This window comes from Cydia pomonella, chromosome 2, assembly GCF_033807575.1.
Source record: "Cydia pomonella isolate Wapato2018A chromosome 2, ilCydPomo1, whole genome shotgun sequence".
Lineage (NCBI taxonomy): Eukaryota > Metazoa > Arthropoda > Insecta > Lepidoptera > Tortricidae > Cydia > Cydia pomonella.
Genome location: NC_084704.1, coordinates 30,858,907 through 30,877,676, shown reverse-complemented (window position 1 = coordinate 30,877,676; position 18,770 = coordinate 30,858,907). Strand labels below are relative to the sequence as shown.

Here is an 18,770-nt window from a genome sequence, read left to right as displayed (position 1 = left end):
CAGAATATGCTTGTGCCGAAAATCGTCGAAAATATACGCTGTCGTTTTTGCGCGAAAGAGTAACAAACATAAAATACACGGAAAGTCTTATATTAAACTTTCGCGGTTATCTCTAGTTTCGAGCTGATATCAAGTGAACAGTGAACTTTTCTAATAGGGTAGTTGACTGCTGTTTTTGGAACTATCAAAACGATTAGCCACTATGGAATCGCTAAGAAATACAGAACAATGACGTCACGCTCAAGTTACCTACTCTTTATGGTTCTTTCGGATTTATTAAATATAAATTGTGTCTGAAAGTAACTGCTGTCTAGGTTTTCTAATATTTTTCTGGTGCTTTATTTCGTGCATGGCGTGGAATAATTTATTTTAAATACAGGAAACATCCCTTTTACAGACGTACAGGTACTATGTAGAGTAATATACAATTCCTAGAACATCCATCCATTGGCATCATTATTTTGAACGACGCCCAAAATCTCCAAACTCATTATTCCTTTTATTCAACGCATGGTGCGTGCAATTCTGGTCGTGCATTCCCTTTATAAACGAGTGAAGACGAATATAATACTAGGTAGAGCCAATATAAGTGCGCTGGACTGCGCATGTATTTGCTTCGAATCTCGAGGTCTCAGTTATACTGATTTCAACTTGCCTGTGCTCAATAAGCCACCAAAATTACGCCCCTGAACACATGGCGTCGTTTTTTATAAGGCCTTTCGAGAGCAGGTGCAAAATGTCCCGAAAGCGGTTTTTGTGCGGCGGCGGCAGGTAGACGCCTGCCTACGATAGTAACATTGATTTGAATCAGCTGCTGTTTACTGAGAATTTTATGACTGTGGAGTGTTTGTACTCCCACGAATATATACACTCAATCAAGAGCAATAAAACTGGTCACTTTGTATGAAAATCCCCATACGATACGTATTGCTTTATGGGATTTTCATACAAAGTTACCTTATCTACATCGTGGTAAAATTTAATGGGCCCTGGAAGGAAAGTGCCTTAAAACCTTAAGATAGCTCGTTTTACTAAAAGGAAATATTATTTCCACACTGTATTTATTTATTATTTATTACAGATAAAACACAATTACAGAATATTTGATCAAAAAGTATCGTAAAGTATATTGTATTGTGCTGTTCTACTTAACTCCCTGGCGATGGCGTAGGTATATAGGTATTGTCTCGTTTTGAAACAATTAAATAGCTAAGAAACAGTCGTTTTAGCAAATTATTTCTTCTGTTTATTAGACTACAATTGAAGTCTACCTTGAAGAGTCTGAACACTTAGCTTCTCGTTTTATTATTGTAATTGTGGTTGAACATATTTATGGTGATGGTTTTTAGAAATGTTTGCGTTGAATAAGATATTATTGTTCCATTTGTAAGTTAAACATGTTTATACTTATGATATGACAATTTATTAATGAGTTCAGGAGGCCTAGCCAAGATGACAATTGATTATAGCAAACGAAACGTAACGCTATTGTCTCCATATTGCTCTTCGATATTAGAGTGCGATAGAGACAGATTGCGTTTCGTTTAATTTCTCTGCAAACGATTGTCACCTTGGCTAGACCCCCAGGAAGTAGTTGCCTGCATGACGAATATGAAACCTTAATTCAACGAGTGCCATGCTGCTATGACAGCTATGCGGATGTTTACCTTTTCCTCGCTATTAAATACTACTTCAAAGTATCCTGGCGCTCCAACCACGTTATAAACACGCACACATATAAGATATCCCACAATATGGATCTTTACTTTAGCAGTACTATGCGTTGGTACATATTATACCAATGCCATAGTATAAATATTCCTTCGTTTCTTTAGAAATTGCTATCCTCATCCGACGCTAAGCGGTATTTTATGAACGTCTTCACATCTTATAAAACAGTATATAGGTAGAGTACTCGATTCACATCTTTCTGCGTAGACTGGGGGAGGGGGTGGGGGTAAAACGGAATACGCCGTCTCCACTTCCTCTCCCAGACAGCCCGCCGTCGTTCGATATTTAGCTGTGTCCCTTCAAAGGTTATATACTGGATTGTTGTTCCAATCACAAGCCAAGATTTCATCTTCGGTCTGGTACATGTTTGACCTCAAGGTATTAAACAACTAGTCGTAATCGGAGATCAAACATGCTGGTTTGGTCTAAGCAAACAATTTTCTGCACACGGTTAGATACATTGAGAATACTGAGCCTATCCTTAGATCGTAGAGTGAAGTTGATACATATTTTATACACGATACATATTTTATTTGTTTTGCGTTGAACAAAAGGTTGGGGCTGCAGCCTCAAATCGTTTCGAATTATCTTTGCAGACCGGACGAGAGACAGGTGGTATGAGTTGTACCTTTAATATAGATGGGCGTCACGCGTTTTAGGCAGCGAACCGATGCAGAAAATTTCGGTCAGAGGGGGACCTAACAGGTATTTTTGGACACACAGTCATACTTAAATGCGTCTGAATTTGTACAAAATTATAAAACCTACGGGAGAAGTAAATGAACTCTACATTGTCAATTTTCTGAGAATGTTATCATCCATCATCTGTCAATGACCATGCAATCAAAATGGCGTAGGCGTGCAAAGGCTTTCCTTGGCCTTTCTCTTGACAAGATCGTTATTGTCAATTCCATATGTTGAAAAGTATAGGCGCTATAGAAACTAACGCTACTTCGCTTTATCTCTCTACGTATAGTAAACTTAATTATAATAAGATATGCTTAAGGATTTCACGGTCAATTTTCTGTAATTTTAAGATCAGGTTAAAAGTACCTTACTATTTCATGTAAGTTATTTATTATAATATTACTTTGAAATAGTTACATTGTGATCCAGATACAGTACAGGACATTACATATCTTTTGTTTGACGGCGCTGTCTGGAAACCATAAGCCGATGCGTTCGCTTGCGTCAAGTATACTTGTAGCATCGTTATAATAATGCTACATACCTATTACTTATTCTGTGGCATCGTTAGCACAGTTTAAGTCTATTAGTGACTGCAACGAGAAAATGAGGAAGTGCCACACGTCTCGGGCGTCGTTTCATGCGAACTCTAGGAATGTACATAGCTAAGTGCTACCGTGACGGATTGCAAATCGTAAAATTGGAGCCTCATTTAAACTTTATTAATCCCTACTTGTTTTTTACTCGCAATGCATTTCGCCTATAGGGTGTACTATATTTGTTAGGTATATACGATATAATAAAGCTAAAGTCATAATGCGAATCTAGAATTTCACATTTATATTTTTTTTATACACACATTGGTCCTCATATCTGTTGACAATTAGAATATACTATGGATACTGTTTTGCTAAAAGCCGACTCTGGCTTACCATACATTATGGAAACCAGTTTACCCCTAAATATCGGGATAACAGTGGAATTTGTTATTCCAGCCAATACCGCGTATAAGTTGTGAAATATAAACAGGAACGCGTCTCCATTTCTGGATAATGGAGGCCCAAAAATAACCTTCCGTCACTCCGCAGTCGGCACTCCTGCATAGCGTTTTATTAGTTAACCGACATTTTATACGGGTTTGGTGTTTTGCCGTGTTAGGCACACCACAGCTGCAATTTTTTAGAAATTCGAGCTTAATCTCTATGGTCACATAATATTCCATCCAAAAAACAGGTGACATAGACAATGTCTGAATTTATTAAGTGACCATAGAGATTACGGTACTGAACTGAATTTCTGATAAATTCAGCTCGTAATTGGGGCGACATAAGCCAGTACAGCCTGAAGTGCAAATACGTAAGTTTCTTACAATAACTCATTTACAACTGCTTGTTATTAGGTATACGTTATAGGTACAGAAAACACGTCTAATAGATATTATAAACATGAATATTTCTGGGGATGGACGGACGTACGGACGATTGGTAACACTTACACGCAAAAACGGCAGAACGGATTTCGAGTTGGTATACTAGTTGGGTATACTAATTAAACACAGAAACAATAATAATAATTTCCGAATATTTCGTAAATCTAATGATCTCTCCAAACGCATGAATTGCAATACATTGCGGCATTTCATCTATCGATTCAATTCGTTTCTCCAACTTAGCCAGCACTACGAGTATCTAAAGTCGCATGCCACTTGTTGTAAGGTTTGTAGAAGCCTTAAAACTATTTTTTTTTTTTTTATATAGCCTATATTGTGTCCCACTGCTGGGCAAAGGCCTCCCCTGTTTTCCGCCACTCGTCACGGCTTTGTGCATGCTCCCGCCAGTCGTTACGAAATGAGTCCAGGTCGTCTCGCCATCTCGTTTTTGGCCTTCCTCTGCCTCGGGTGATCTGTGGTGCCCATTCGGTCGCTATTTTGGCCCATCTGTCCGGGTGCATCCTACAGATGTGCCCCGCCCAATCCCATTTGAGCTTGGCGGCCTTCACACCCACATCTGCGATACCTGTTTTGGAGCGCAGCTCTGTGTTCCTTATCCGATCGATTCTACGGACTCCAAGTATGCTACGCTCCATTGCTCGCTGGCAAATCTTGAGTCGGGACTTTTGAGCTTCTGTTAATGACCAAGTTTGGGCGCCGTAGGTTAAGATAGGCAGGATACACATGTCGAAAAGTTTGCGTTTTAGTGTTAGTGGAAGGTTGCCCTTCATTAACGCCTTCATGGACCAGAAGCTCTTCCAGGCGTTTTCGATGCGTTGATCGACTTCCTTGGACTGCCTGTTATCGAAGGATGCTATCTGGCCCAGATAGGTGTATTCATCAACATATTGTATATCCTGCCCATCTACCGTGACCCCACGTTTCGCGCCATTGGTCATTAACTTGGTTTTTGTCCTGTTCATTTCGAGTCCGACTTCAAGACTTGCCGTGCTAAGGTCTTGTAGCATTTCCTTTAGATGGGGTGCAGTGTGGGAGAATAAGACAATGTCGTCGGCGAAACGCAGGTTTGTCAACCTTTTTTCGCCGACGTCAATGCCCATTGTTTCCCACTTGGTCGCCAGCTTCTGGAAGATTTCCTGTAGGCAAGAGGTAAACAACTTTGGAGACAGCGGGTCACCCTGTTTGACTCCTTTTTGGATGCAGAATTTAGGACCGGGAACATGCAGTTTCATACTTGCAGTACTTTTGTGGTAGATGCCTTCAATGAGCTCAACATAAGTGTTATTGATTTGTTGTTCACGCATAGCAGAAAATACAGCAGAGTGTTTAACTATATGATTTTTATATTTTTTCTCTGTGATGTGAAGCTATTCTGGGTAAACTAAAGTTGCTTATCGTTTAACACCCTCTTCTGTATAAAAATAGTCTCAAAATTAACAACCAACGACCACTGTGTACATTTACTAGCCAAGACGCTGACAAATTACTAGAATGATGTCATCGCGAATGGGTAATATGATGACATAAATGTTCAGTTTATGTTTTGTTTAGCGACTTTGATTACAATCTGTGTATTAAACATAGCTTGGGAATATGACATGTAACTAGGGTTTGCAATCCGGATCCAAAATGTATGAAATTATCCGGTTTTGGATCCACGGATCTTCCCATACATTTCAGATCCGTCGTGCAAACCCTACATGTAACAATATTTATAACTTTTCTATACAGTATTTTTATTTCGTAGTTCATTCGAATATAATGTAAGCAAATTTGTAAAGGAAATACGCAATAACTTACATAAGCAATATCCTGCCATAAAAAGTACAACTATAGATGTCCATTAACGGAGCACAAAAATAAGGGGGAGCCGTGTGGTACTCAAAATAAACAGCGTAGCGTGACCGAACACTTGGGGTTCATAGTTGGGTGTTGATTACCTGCCACTAGGTCCCTCATATTGAAGCATACACGTAGAATAGACTACGACTTGTGCTTATCAAGAACTCACTAATAAGAAATAACGAAACAAAAAACCGGACTACTTACAGTTAAACAATTTGAATCCTAGGCCACTATAGAACCTTGTCGCTTTAACTACTAGATACTTGACACGCATCACTCAATAAGCACTGTCGTAGAAGTCATTATGGCATGGTTCTATAGTGGCCTAGGAATCAAATTGGTTGATTGTACATATTTTTGAAATGGTCTTTCTCTAGCTTTCATTTGATACCCATATTGCTATGGTAAGAACTCTCCCCCATTTTCCATTTGCGGGCGCCAAAATGTATATAGCCTATGTCATTATCATAATTCTGACGAATTCAACGACGCCTCATATGTCAGAAACCGTCCAGCCGTTTGGGCTATAGGGCGTGCCAAAGAAATTGACATACATACATACATACGCTCGAAAAACATTACCGTCCGTCTGACGCAGTCGGGCAAATATTCATGTAAAATTGTGATGTAACTACTCATTTAAGGTAATTCAACCAAAGCGGTAGCAAAAACTAAAGCAGGTAGAGTCCGTCCAACTTAACAATGCACGTACTTTTAAGTTATAAATTGCGGAAGTATCAATATAATCGTCTCAATATATACCTATAGAAATTTGGCATCTGTGGTGGCACTGGCACTACCACACACTGCCACTGCAACTGTTTGCAAATCTGTCTGGGTGCTTATTAGCCAATGTGCCAATCGTTAACGCTCCGTAGTGTAGTGTAGTCATCTCTATCACCACAGAATAAGTAATACATACTATTATCATACTATCTTACTTCCATATTAGTGCGACAGAGACAGTTGCATTTCGTTCGCTACGGAGCGTAAACGATTGATTGGCACGTTGGCTACGCACCCTGTGTAGAGTTTGCTGGGTCCGACTCTACCTACGTACGAGTCGTGAACGCGAGTCATTTTAAATGCACCTTCTAGGGGCAAGTAATGATCTGTTCGGGCAAAGCCGAAGCGTAATGAAATGGAGTCGTACCTGCGGTGAAATATTCATTTGGACGGCCTAGTTTTTAATTAATGCGGCGGTAGAGATATTTTGGGTAGAGGCGTGGCAAACTACTTAGTACCTTTTACAAGTTTAAACTGGAACTGCTAAGCAGAATTCGGCGTGGAATTAATCATAAAATACTTATACCTGAGCATACTTATGAAATTTACGTTAAGTGTAGAGTGGTATTATAGCCTACAGGACCGTTTTAAAAAGAGCCTCAAATAATATCATGAGATTAATGAGATAAAGACTCTTTGTAGTATTATCGATTTAATTTCGATCGAACTTATGGTTATACGAATTTATTTGATAGAGTTAGTATCTAATTGCTAATTAGTTTTTTTAAAGCATCCAACTCATCCCGTGCTCTAATTTTCTCCGACCGCAATAAACGCTGATTAAAGCATAAATAAATGACTAGCTCAGCTCAGCTTGAGCTAACGGAGTTAATAAATAATGAAGTACCTCGTTTTATCCGCTAAAACGAGAAACGCTTCTGTTTTCCTGTCCAAGCTCTAAATTCAAAGCGCGGTTGGAAACCTTTTGTACTAAGCCAATGTACGAACTATTCAGTACCAGGAAATATGAATTGTTTGTCAAAAATACACCTTATCATAAGTTAATAATATTTGTGAAAGCAGAAGCCTGGTGTGCCGTATACCAACTATAAAAAGTATCGTACCGGTAGAAGCTCATAAGTTTAACTCCAATCTAACACTCTAACTAGCATATTTCTCATTGTTAGTCTGCTGATTTTTATTTACCTTTTTCTTCTTCTTTTATTCTGATGCTGACTGTACATGAAGGTCGATAACTCAGAAGTTTGACTTCGTTTGTTAACACGACATTCGCGGGCAAATATGTACCTACAGCCGGCAACCGCCATCCATATCGCGTTTAAGTGCCAAATGTGCGGGAACGCTTGTCTCCGCTTACACAGCCATGAAATTAAGGCTGCCAAAAACACTGCTTTTTGCTAAGTAAAGACGGAGGTAGGATTTGTATTCGTTATATAGCTAAATATGCCAGTGGTGGAAAAAGATTTTTTGACAACGGATATCTGTTGAAACTTTTTTCACAGGGCATGTCTGATTTGGCTGCATGTCTTCTCATTTTAAATTTTTTACGAGTAGTTAGCTAAGTAATAAGTTTTGCAATTTCTTCTATCTTAAACTGCTATGAAACATTCCGGAATTAGCAAATCAAATAAAAAGGGTAGAGTCAGACCAAGCTAAGTTGGTAGCGATTTTGATAGCCTAGCCTGAGCAAGTGTTTAAGTAAACGTTATAATTTTATAGAAGTTTGATGTTTAAAATAACACGTGCACTGTCTAGGCTGTCAAAATCGCTGCCAACTTATCTTGGTCTGTCTCTGTCTTCCTAATATCGTGCATTCAATGCTTTATAATTATAAACTATAATGCAATCAAAAAACATAACATGAATGTAGGTATTGGTGCAAATGTGCAAAGAGGATGTAGTAAATTCCAAATAAAAAATAGCAGTTACCGATTTAACGGATTTAAGTAATAATCGATTTCACTTCGGTTCTATTAGCACGATATTGTTTTCATCATCATTTCGCAACAATATTGATGCCTTTTTAGGGTCATCAAATCTAAATTAAAATACGGGATTTATGGATTTCGGATAATAATTTTACGGATTAAAATTCCGGATATCTGTCCGAAGGAAAAATTTGCATAATATTTATTCCTTAATGGTTACGAGAAAATCATTTTAATCAAATATTGTTTGTTTCAGATTCGGGCAGCGCCCGGCCGCACCGCGGCTACCCCAGTTTCGTTTTTGTTTCGTTACCGGCATTTTCCTGAGTTGAAGTGAAGTGTTGTGAAGTGTAGAAGTGACGGTGCTATGGCGTTGCCGATGGCTCATGTGGCCCTCACGGCGCTGATACTTATGGGTAAGTTTTTACAGACTAGTTAGAAGATACATCCAAACAAATTGTCGGTACTTAGAGCCAAACATTCAAATAATAGCATTTTTGAGAACTTTATAATAACATCATTTTAGGTATAATAACAAGGCTCTTCCATGTTAAATTGATGCACTTTACACATCAGGAATTAACTATGCATAAAAATAAAGTTAATGTCAATGCACCAAACAAAAAACATACTGTATGTGTCGGTAAACCGGAGCAAAACTTGAGATCAACCCCGAGGAAATTAAATGCTCTTTCATAAAGTTCAGTTAATTAAATGTCAGTATCCTATAGAACAACGTTTTTTAACACATTCCGGTATACGCCCATGACCTACATATTTGGTATTCATCGCTCTGCATATAGTTATAGACCCTTCATGAAAAGCCAATCTTGTATTTAATTCATTAAATTAGTATACTGTGTAGTTAGTATACGGTTGTTATGGCCATAACACGTTGATGTCCCAACAGATGGGCTGTGACTGTTGATGGCGCTACGCTTGAACAAACAACTATTAAAACCAGGATGGCCATTCATTTAGCTTAATTTATGGTGTTTATGAGCGCCGGAACTATGACTTCCGATCCGATCCTGCCCCTATTTTAACGAATTTTCAATTTTCGATGTATTTAGATAAAAAGGACTAGACATATAAGAAGGAATTTGTATTTTCCGTTCGCTTGAGTAAAATTGACCTTGCGAAAATAACTATTTAAAACAATGGATTCCCCGAGAGAAATAAGTATAATATGATTTAATGGAGTTATGACCGTATGAATAATCCTATTTTGTACAAGGCAAAAATGTCTTGACCTCAAGCTGTTTATTTTAGCTTCAGAGAGCTTGGCTTTTAGCTTAGAGAAAGCTCCATCTATGTAAGAACCAAAAAAGAAAAATGAAGAAAGAACGCAGTGAACTACTGCCTGAAATTGAAAAATCTTTCTCATTTCGTAATTATGCAAAATCCAATGAACCCAGAGCAAGTGGGCTGAAAATATGGAACCTGACTACTAGCTGTACGAGCGTAGAAAACACGGGCGCTCGGTGACGGGGGTGACCAGATGTCAAGAATTTACTTGACATGTCAAGATTATTTATAACTTGTCAGGAATGAAAAAATAAAAGCTTCAGGGATGAAAAAAGAAAACTATTTAAGGATATTCGTAGTAACTTAGCATTACAAAGACGGTATTTTTCCACAAAGAGGAGTCTAGAAACTCTAGAACCCGTGCTCTATACTCTGTATCTAAGTATTTAAATAAAAGTAAACAAACAATTTGTACATTTTCGAGTAGTTATAACATTTATTGGTTAACCAACCAAATACAAAACCGCCTGGATCTGTCACTGAACGACTGACTGACTGACCTAAACCTACCTACCTTTAACCTACATTATTTAACCATATGTGTGGCTTAAGGCGCGGCGCCATTTGAGGGTAGATTTTGTTTACTTTTATCTAAATACCTAAAGATACAGAGTATAAGGTCTTGTAAGTTTAACATATTTGACAGCCGAGCGTGCGACGGCGGGTCAGTAATTTAACAAATTTTGTGTAAACATCATGGATCTGGTGACGATTTTTAAAATTCGCATGTGGTAACCCGGCCTGGGGGGTAGCCATAGCCACCCTGTGACGTCAGCGGTCGATATTACAGCCCGGCCACTGAACTGGATCGCACGTCACGCCGGCTCGGCTCATTTCTACTGTGGAGATTTACGTGACTCTATAAGAATTATTTTTAGTATTTTAATATTTATTAGAAAAAGAGAATGGAGTAATTCATGAAATGAGAGACTACATGTCCCGATGTCCCTGTATGGTGTGGTGACATCCACACATTGTTTTCGTTTGATAAACTTACAGGCATTGTGTTAGTATATTTATCAAAACAAGACGCTTAGAATTACTCGTAAGAGTTGTAAGTTTATACTAAATTGTAACCTGTTTCCAGTGTAAACTACGTTTTCATGTCTCAGAGGACCTAGCCAAGATGGCAATCGTTGATAGAAAACGGTAACTTAAATAATGTATGTAAATAGTCACATGACTTTTCGTAGCATCTGTCATCCCGATGCATGTTGACTTCTTTTAGCGTTTGCCGATGTAGGTCCGATGGTCATGTTGATGTTGGCTAGGCCCCCAGATATAAAGAAAACAGTTCGGTTGGCCATCAACCAATCTGTCATTTCATTACAAAAGCGGACAACTTACAATTTTTCAAACAATGAAGGCTACAGGTATAAATCATGGTTATATGATGATAAATTATTTATTTAATTGCACATGTGTACCTATGTTATGAACTCTTTCTCAAATATTTCATCTCTCAAGTTCATGGTTCACCTCACTTGCAGTTTATTTGCGAACGCTGCGCGTAGGCAGTAGAGATGGCCCGTATCGTAAACACTCGGAACGATGGCCTTTGAGCGGAGGTCACGGACTTGCAGATTCGCTACATAGGTATATATACGAGCCAGGGCAAACAATGTATCAGATCAAATATCTCCTAGACAGTCCTAGCCGACGTACGCCCTGTGACGTGATTTTAAAATTGTATAATGTCGCAAAACTACTTACTTAGTTATTTTTCTAATCAATTTCCAAGTGCAAGTGCCAATATCTTAATTAGTTTACGTTTACCTAAATAATTTCTCGATAAGTTGAGACTGCGTAATCGTAACCTTTAGAGACTAGATTAATCAGTAGGTTATTTTGCTTGGTTACCTTGGTTAATTATGCTGTCGTTATCATAACAACATAATCACTAACCATATCATAACAACATAATAATTAAGTACATAACTTGTGGAGATTCATGTCGTAAATGTTGTAATTGTAAAAAATTTAATTACATTTTATGTAAATAAAAACAGCAGCAATATTTACTAAGTATATTATTTCGCTTATCGGTTGATAAAAGAGCTGACTTTGTAAGCTATCCATATAAATAAATAAATAATAAATAAATATTATAGGACATTATTACACAAATTGACTAAGTCCCACAGTAAGCTCAATAAGGCTTGTGTTGAGGGTACTTAGACAACGATATATGTTATATGTAAATATTTATAAATACTTAAATACATAGAAAACACCCATGACTCAGGAACAAATATCCATGCTCATCACACGAATAAATGCCCTTACCAGGATTTGAACCCGAGACCATCGGCTTCATAGGCAGGGTCACTACCCACTAGGCTAGACCGGTCGTCAAATCCATATCCATATCAATAAACGGATAAGCAATCGAGAAAACTCGTCCCTTTTTTGTTTGATTGTTTACATTTCGTCACAAACAAATGGGGCGAAAGAAACCAAAATAGCAACCATGTTTATTGTTGTTTGAAACTGGGCGTTTGTTTTTCTTAGCGGCTTTAAACTAATGCAGGTTAAAATGGAATACACATCAGAGTGCTATATCAAACTGGATGCTACCACCCAGTTTGTATTTACCAATAGACAAATTTCGTTGAATTGGATATATATAGTACTATCGTTCCTACTAACGCGTTGGAATACTACGTTAGAAGGTATTTCAAGTATAGATTTGAAGTTGTAGCAATAGCAAGTACATTATTTTACATAATCAAATAACACCGAACGGACACTTTAAACCAAAATAAACAAACGCATAATTATTTCAAAATTGAGACAGTTAAAAACTTAGAATTTCGGTACTGAAGTTATTCCTCTCTTGTATTTGAGTCCAACTTACTTATAGCATTGATGCTATAAGATCGGATTAAAAGTATAACTGCTGTTTAATTTGGTCTATTAAATGCAAGGACGAGAACTGGTTCATGAATGGCTGTCCATTCCGAACTTTGTCAGGGGAAGAAGGGATTAAGTCCGAACATACTTCGGAGTATTCTCTCCGTGTTTGCCTAGTGGAATATTGACATAGTGCACATTGCTTCGAGCGTTACAAATGAATCAAATGACTCAAACTTTAATGAATTGCTATTACTATGAACACTTACGAACACCTATTTGTAACATCTAACGTCCATGTACTATTGCACTTATAACAAGTCGGTTTATAACTTTGTAAATATATACTAGGTATTGCGAATGAATGTTGAAGATATAAAGATTTTTGAAGTAGGTGATAATTATTTATGCTCACCAAAAGCATTCAAGCAGATAAGCTGTGTGGCATTTTTTCTAATAATTATAAACTTTTTCAACGTTTAAAGTTGGTATCGGCATTCTGTCTTGCATTTGTTATTTTAATAACATTAAGTAACCTTGTTTCTCGAGTCTCGAGTGTCTCGACGCTGAAAAACGAAAACTTAAGCCAAGCTAAGATAGAGCACTGCCCTCTGCACGTGCCTACTTGCCTAGTGCAGAGATAGCGTGAAGCAATGCACTCTATCTCTTTCAGTTACTTGTATAATTCTGATGCTTGTGACAATGCAATGTGAGCTTGAAATAATGAAAATAAATGAGTAAGTCATTATCATTATTATCGATTCATAAAGTTTCTGTTAGTACTTTTAATTGTATTAGTACTTAAATGAATAGGTTTGTTTATTTAGAAATGTAACATGTCGCAGTAAGTTTATGAACCAAAATAGGAAAACCATAACCGGCCAAGAGCATGTCGGGCCACGCTCAGTGTAGGGTTCCGTAGTTACTCTTCCGTCACAATAAGCTAAACTGGAGCTTAAAGTATAGTAAATTGTTAACCAAGGGATGAAACGGTACCTTTCACCCGAGTTAAACAAATAGGCAAATTTGCATAATCAGTACCTAATTAAAGTAAGTCTTTTTACTATGAAGGGAAAACTTTTTGCGATAACTCAAAAACAGCTAAACTGATCATGTCCGCTATAGTTTTCATTTAATGTCTTTCTTAAGCTCTACTTCCACGATTTTTTTCATATTTTTTGGACCTATGGTTCAAAAGTTAGAGGGGGGGGGACACATTTTTTTTTTCTTCCGGAGCGATTATTTCCGAATATATTCACTTTATCAAAAAATGTTTCTTGAAAACCCCTATTAGTTTTGAAAGACCTTTCCAACGATACCCCACACTCTAGGGTTGAAGCGAAAAAAAAAAATTCACCCCCACTTTACGTGTAGGGGAGGTACCCTAAAAAAAATTAAATTTTTAGATTTTATTGTACGACTTTGTCGGCTTTATTGATTTATATATCCATGCCAAATTTCAGCTTTCTAGCACTAACGACCACGGAGCAAAGCCTCGGACAGACAGACAGACAGACAGACAGACAGACAGACAGACAGACGGACATGGCGAAACTATAAGGGTTCCGTTTTATGCCATTTGGCTACGGAACCCTAAAAAGATTGTTAAGTTATGTTTTTAGATGGGTACCTATTCCTAAACGAGCCTAAAGAAACTAAACCTATGGAGTATGGGTGAAATTAAAACATTATCTCTCTCAGCTTTGTCTTTTCACTCTTGAACTCTTGATCGAGTGGTCCTGGACCACTCTGGTCCTGGTTATCCGCACTTGATGGCTTTGGTTGCCTGGTTGGTATTATCCATTGACCTTTTATACCTTCCTGGATCCCAAAAGCTTTTATAAAGCATGTATTTCGATCTGGCTACCCTTGTTTTCTTTATTTACTTTATTTATACAATATTTCGATTTAAAGCAAATCCCTAACATCATATCATCCTAAGCGGCTAAATCACAGACAGCTGCAATCGCTCAATACAAAGCGACAAATAAACTAATTTAGCAGCAATTTTTCAATATACGCGGGCGGCGAGGATAAACTTCATTGCTAATATGAAAAGTCTTATGTGGAATTTCAAATTGTATTTTTACGTCGTTTTGAATATAAGGCAGTGCTCACCCACATTGCTCACAATGTCCACGCACGATGCTCAGATGTTATGTAATGGAGAGGTAGGTGCGTTGCCGTGTGAAATCGGAGCGCATATAATTTATCTAGATGTGGGCGATAGATCGGTACAAGGTGAAATAAAGCGTTGTGGTTTGGATACTATGGTGGAACCATATGGTCTAATCTACGGCACATTTTACGGTACCGTAATCTCTGTTCTCCGGTTAATTTCAGAATATCATTTCTTATCCCTTGGGAATAGACCGGTAGATTCTTCCTTGTCCAGTGTCTCCCGAAATGTAGTCAATGGCCGCCCATTAGTCAAGTTGATCTAAGTATTCTAAGTGATCAGAAATATTCGAGATTTGGATCAGTAGAGGATGAAAGATGATAAACATGACGGCATGGGGTATCTATTTTAATTTTAATCGGTATTATTTACACATTTATCGTGAATGGTGCACAAAGTATATGTATTGAAAAGGAAAGGGCATTTTCCTTTCACTAGGAATTAGTAATAAAACGTACTGTGCGTAAGGTCACTTTATATAAACTATGATAATGTTACGTACGTGTTATGGTGAGGTCCTACGTCCTACACCACGTTCTCATAAAAAACGCATCTCATCAAAAGTTATTAACATAATAATATGGCCCATATGGATAATATTTAATTTATCTAGATGAGATACAAATAGCTGCCTTTATTTTAAAATTCATAATGTTTGAATCTAGAGTCAGTCTAATCTAACTCTGCACCGACTTATGTGACAAAGCGTAGCCATGTCATTCTAAGCGTCATACATGGGTGGACCAAAAATACGTTGTCATTTTTTTCTGCGGTATATTGTTCATTATTTTAACAAACGTTGCGTTTGTATATCAAAGCTAATGGAGTACTTATATTTTGAATATAATACGTTTTGTTTCAGTTGAATGAGTGTTGATGATGATGTAGATATTCCTAATAATTCGTTGTCCAAGTCTTTTTGGACCATTTAGTATTATCATAGAAAAATTAAAATAGAACTCTGTCATTGCAAATTCTGTGCATAAGTTAACTTGGTCCGACTTAAACGGCTGGGTCTTGCGTGGGTACCACGTAAAGGCCTTAGACTACATACCTCTGTTATCAGAAAGCACCAGTGATGCAAGATCTCGCGATAAGATTCAGAAGCGGGTTAACGACCTCGACATTTACGATGCGTGTACGCAATACGCACGTGCGCGAGATGACTCTAATTAGGACTATATCTATTAACGTGATCATCTAATTACGCTGTTTATTAACGGACTCCCATTGCTGTTTACTTTTTTGGGTTTCTATTAGTGAGTATTATGAATCCTTTTAGAGTATTAATAAGATCAGTTAGACTGTTTTATCTTAATGTGAACAATCTCAATTATTTAGAGGATTAAATACTACCTTATTTAGGAAAATGATAGAAAGGTGTGGTATTCTATCAAAATTACTAGTTTTATGTGACAGGAAAAAAAAATATTAATATAAAGCAATGTGTGGTAGAAACTATCTCCACTGTAAATGTAAATGTTCTCACCCTGCTGACTCTATCATTACCTACCTATACTTGTATATATTTTCAAAACTTCAAACAATTGCCGGGAAATAGGAACATGTCGTCAGCGTCATTGAAATCTGTCTAGTATTAAAACAGTCTTGCAATAACAGTCTTTAAAAGCTAGTTTTGCTGTCTGTTAAACAGTCGTGCAAGTAGGCAGGGCCTACAGTATTTAAAGTAAACAGTCAGAGTCAGTTATGTCTGTTAAAAATAATCTCCATAATTATCCAGTTGTCCCGTTACGTTGACGTTGATATAACGACACTATAAATTTCCACTGGCATGTCTTTATTGTACTATAACATTGTATAATTCAAATAGGCAGTAGGTACCAACAATGTTTAAAGTAGACAGTCAGTCAAGTCTGTTAAAAATAATTTTCATAACCATCTAAAAATCCCATTACGCTTTCTTCATTAAGCAGCTGTGCTTGGAATCCCGAGCACGCGCGTCACCACGCGACGCGACGCGTGCTTTGTTCGCCGGAATCCAAACATATCAGTTACCTGTTCCTGCTGCTGACGTTACTACACTACTAATATCTACTGGCATTTCTTTATTGTGATATACATAACATTATATAATTCTATTGCATCTAAAATAAACTAAGGTGTCCAATCTATATTTTGGTGCGTTACTTGTTTTAATCTAATATACAGAAATCGTTAAATTAAAGTCTTCGTTAATATTACGTTCATATGTCTAATAGTTTGTGTATCTAAATAAAATTCTGATTTTAAAGGTTTACATATAGCATGTAGCTAATGTATAAGTAATATTTGTTCACAAGTTTACTTAAGACTGCCTTATGCAAATCAAATGCCGTCAGCTCCATACGTACGACTTAGAAATGTTCTGTTAAAATTTTAATTGAAATTGCTGATATATCAATCAATCAATGTACTTTAAATTTATTAACCGTTAAAATTCACTCTACCTTTTTACAATGAAATACCCAACCGAAGAAGACAAGCGAAAAGAGAATTATAAACGAATTGAATCTACGAGTAAAAGCTCTTTAGTTTTGTGAATTATTAATACCTACCGCTTCTTTGACTTTAACAGTTACGTAACAACCAAATCTTAAACAACGGCGTGTAAATTCTATGTCAGTGATGAATAATGCATAAGTGAATTCTAGTACGCGGAAGATATGCATATTACGGCCGAGTTGGCGTAGTACGCTCGGTCTCAATGGAGAAGTTCAACGCGAACTTCGGCGTATGCGATGCGACGAACTTAACCGTCTCGCGTCTTTCATAATGCGGGGTGTTAAATTGCGACGAATACAAAGTTAGACTACCGAACTTTGGATTTAATAAGTATTTTGTGGTCTATACTATTTTATGGTCGTTCTGGGTTCGCTCTATAGAGCAGAAGTGAACAATATAATATACTTATGTATGGAGTTTTGTAGAAAAATCATGTCAAAAATCAATCTTCATAGATAAAATAATGATATTTTATTTATACATATCAAGTCTGTTGAAGTTTAACTCTATTGAAGATTAAAAACTGTCTTCTGTTCTTTTTAAATGAATGATGTAGGGACCTAAATCATTGCTTACTTTACTTCTTCAAAAAATATTGTTGACATATGGTAAACATCCCTATAATGAACATGGCACTAATAAAATAATGAAACGTAAACCACAAATCCTGTAAAATAAGTATTTATCTTCAGTTTTTAAACAATGACAACATTTTACATTAAACAAGAGTCATAGTTAGAGCTGCTAAATTTTGATGTTACATTATCAGCGGCTGGAGAAAAAAACGTAGTTTTAATTTGTTAAATATGTTTAAACCAAATTGCAGTAACTTTCATTAATGTCGTCGAAAACAAAAAAGACGAAGAGGACACCCAACTTAAAACACGCAAAGCAGAAAAAATACAGGTATATATCAGTGAAATGTCGAAAATATACTCCAAATTTTTTCTCAAACGTTTTATGATTGTTATTAGTTTATTAGGAATGATTAAGTATTAAATATGTACAAAAGAAGAATTAGAATTCTCAAAACACATTACAGCCAATATCCAGTAGCCGAATACTAATCGGGTTATACTATCGACTTGCCAATTATTACACCTACCTACCATTGTTTAGCGCATCCTTATCGCCCATTGTTTTAATGCTAATTACATAATTACAATAATCAGACCTGCCACTTCTGTCAGGCTTCACACATCTTTATTATTTATAGACTTAAAAGTATGACCTAACTTATAATAACAATAATAGGCTTGTAGTTTTCTTGTAGCCATACTCAGTCAAACATGGAAGTTAGGTCGAAAGATAAATGTAAAACCCAAAACTAGTTTCACAGACCCAAGCTTTAAATGACTTTAAATAGTCTTAATACATATATCTTGTTCTTTCTATTCTTAAGTAAGTTGAGTATTCGTTGTTTCATCACGGTTCTTTGCTGGTATACCTATTTCTAAGGTATCCCCTGTGTTTAACTTACAATAAGTACTTGCTCATTCATATCCATTCAACCACAAGCTTAGGGCTTGAATGCCGTGAT

At 36.9% G+C, this 18,770-nt stretch overlaps 1 protein-coding gene across 50 annotated transcripts in view; it reads left to right on the top strand.

Annotated features, from left to right (window-relative positions):
• Positions 1-18,770, top strand: part of LOC133515338 (cell adhesion molecule Dscam2) — a 92,622-nt gene that overhangs the window by 5,050 nt on the left and 68,802 nt on the right. For all 50 annotated transcript variants that reach the window (XM_061847863.1, XM_061847817.1, XM_061847815.1 and 47 more), the window contains exon 2: positions 8,645-8,804. In XM_061847863.1, the coding sequence (XP_061703847.1) occupies positions 8,756-8,804 (49 nt within the window). In that variant the 5' untranslated portion in view covers positions 8,645-8,755. The remainder of the gene's footprint in view (positions 1-8,644; positions 8,805-18,770) is intronic.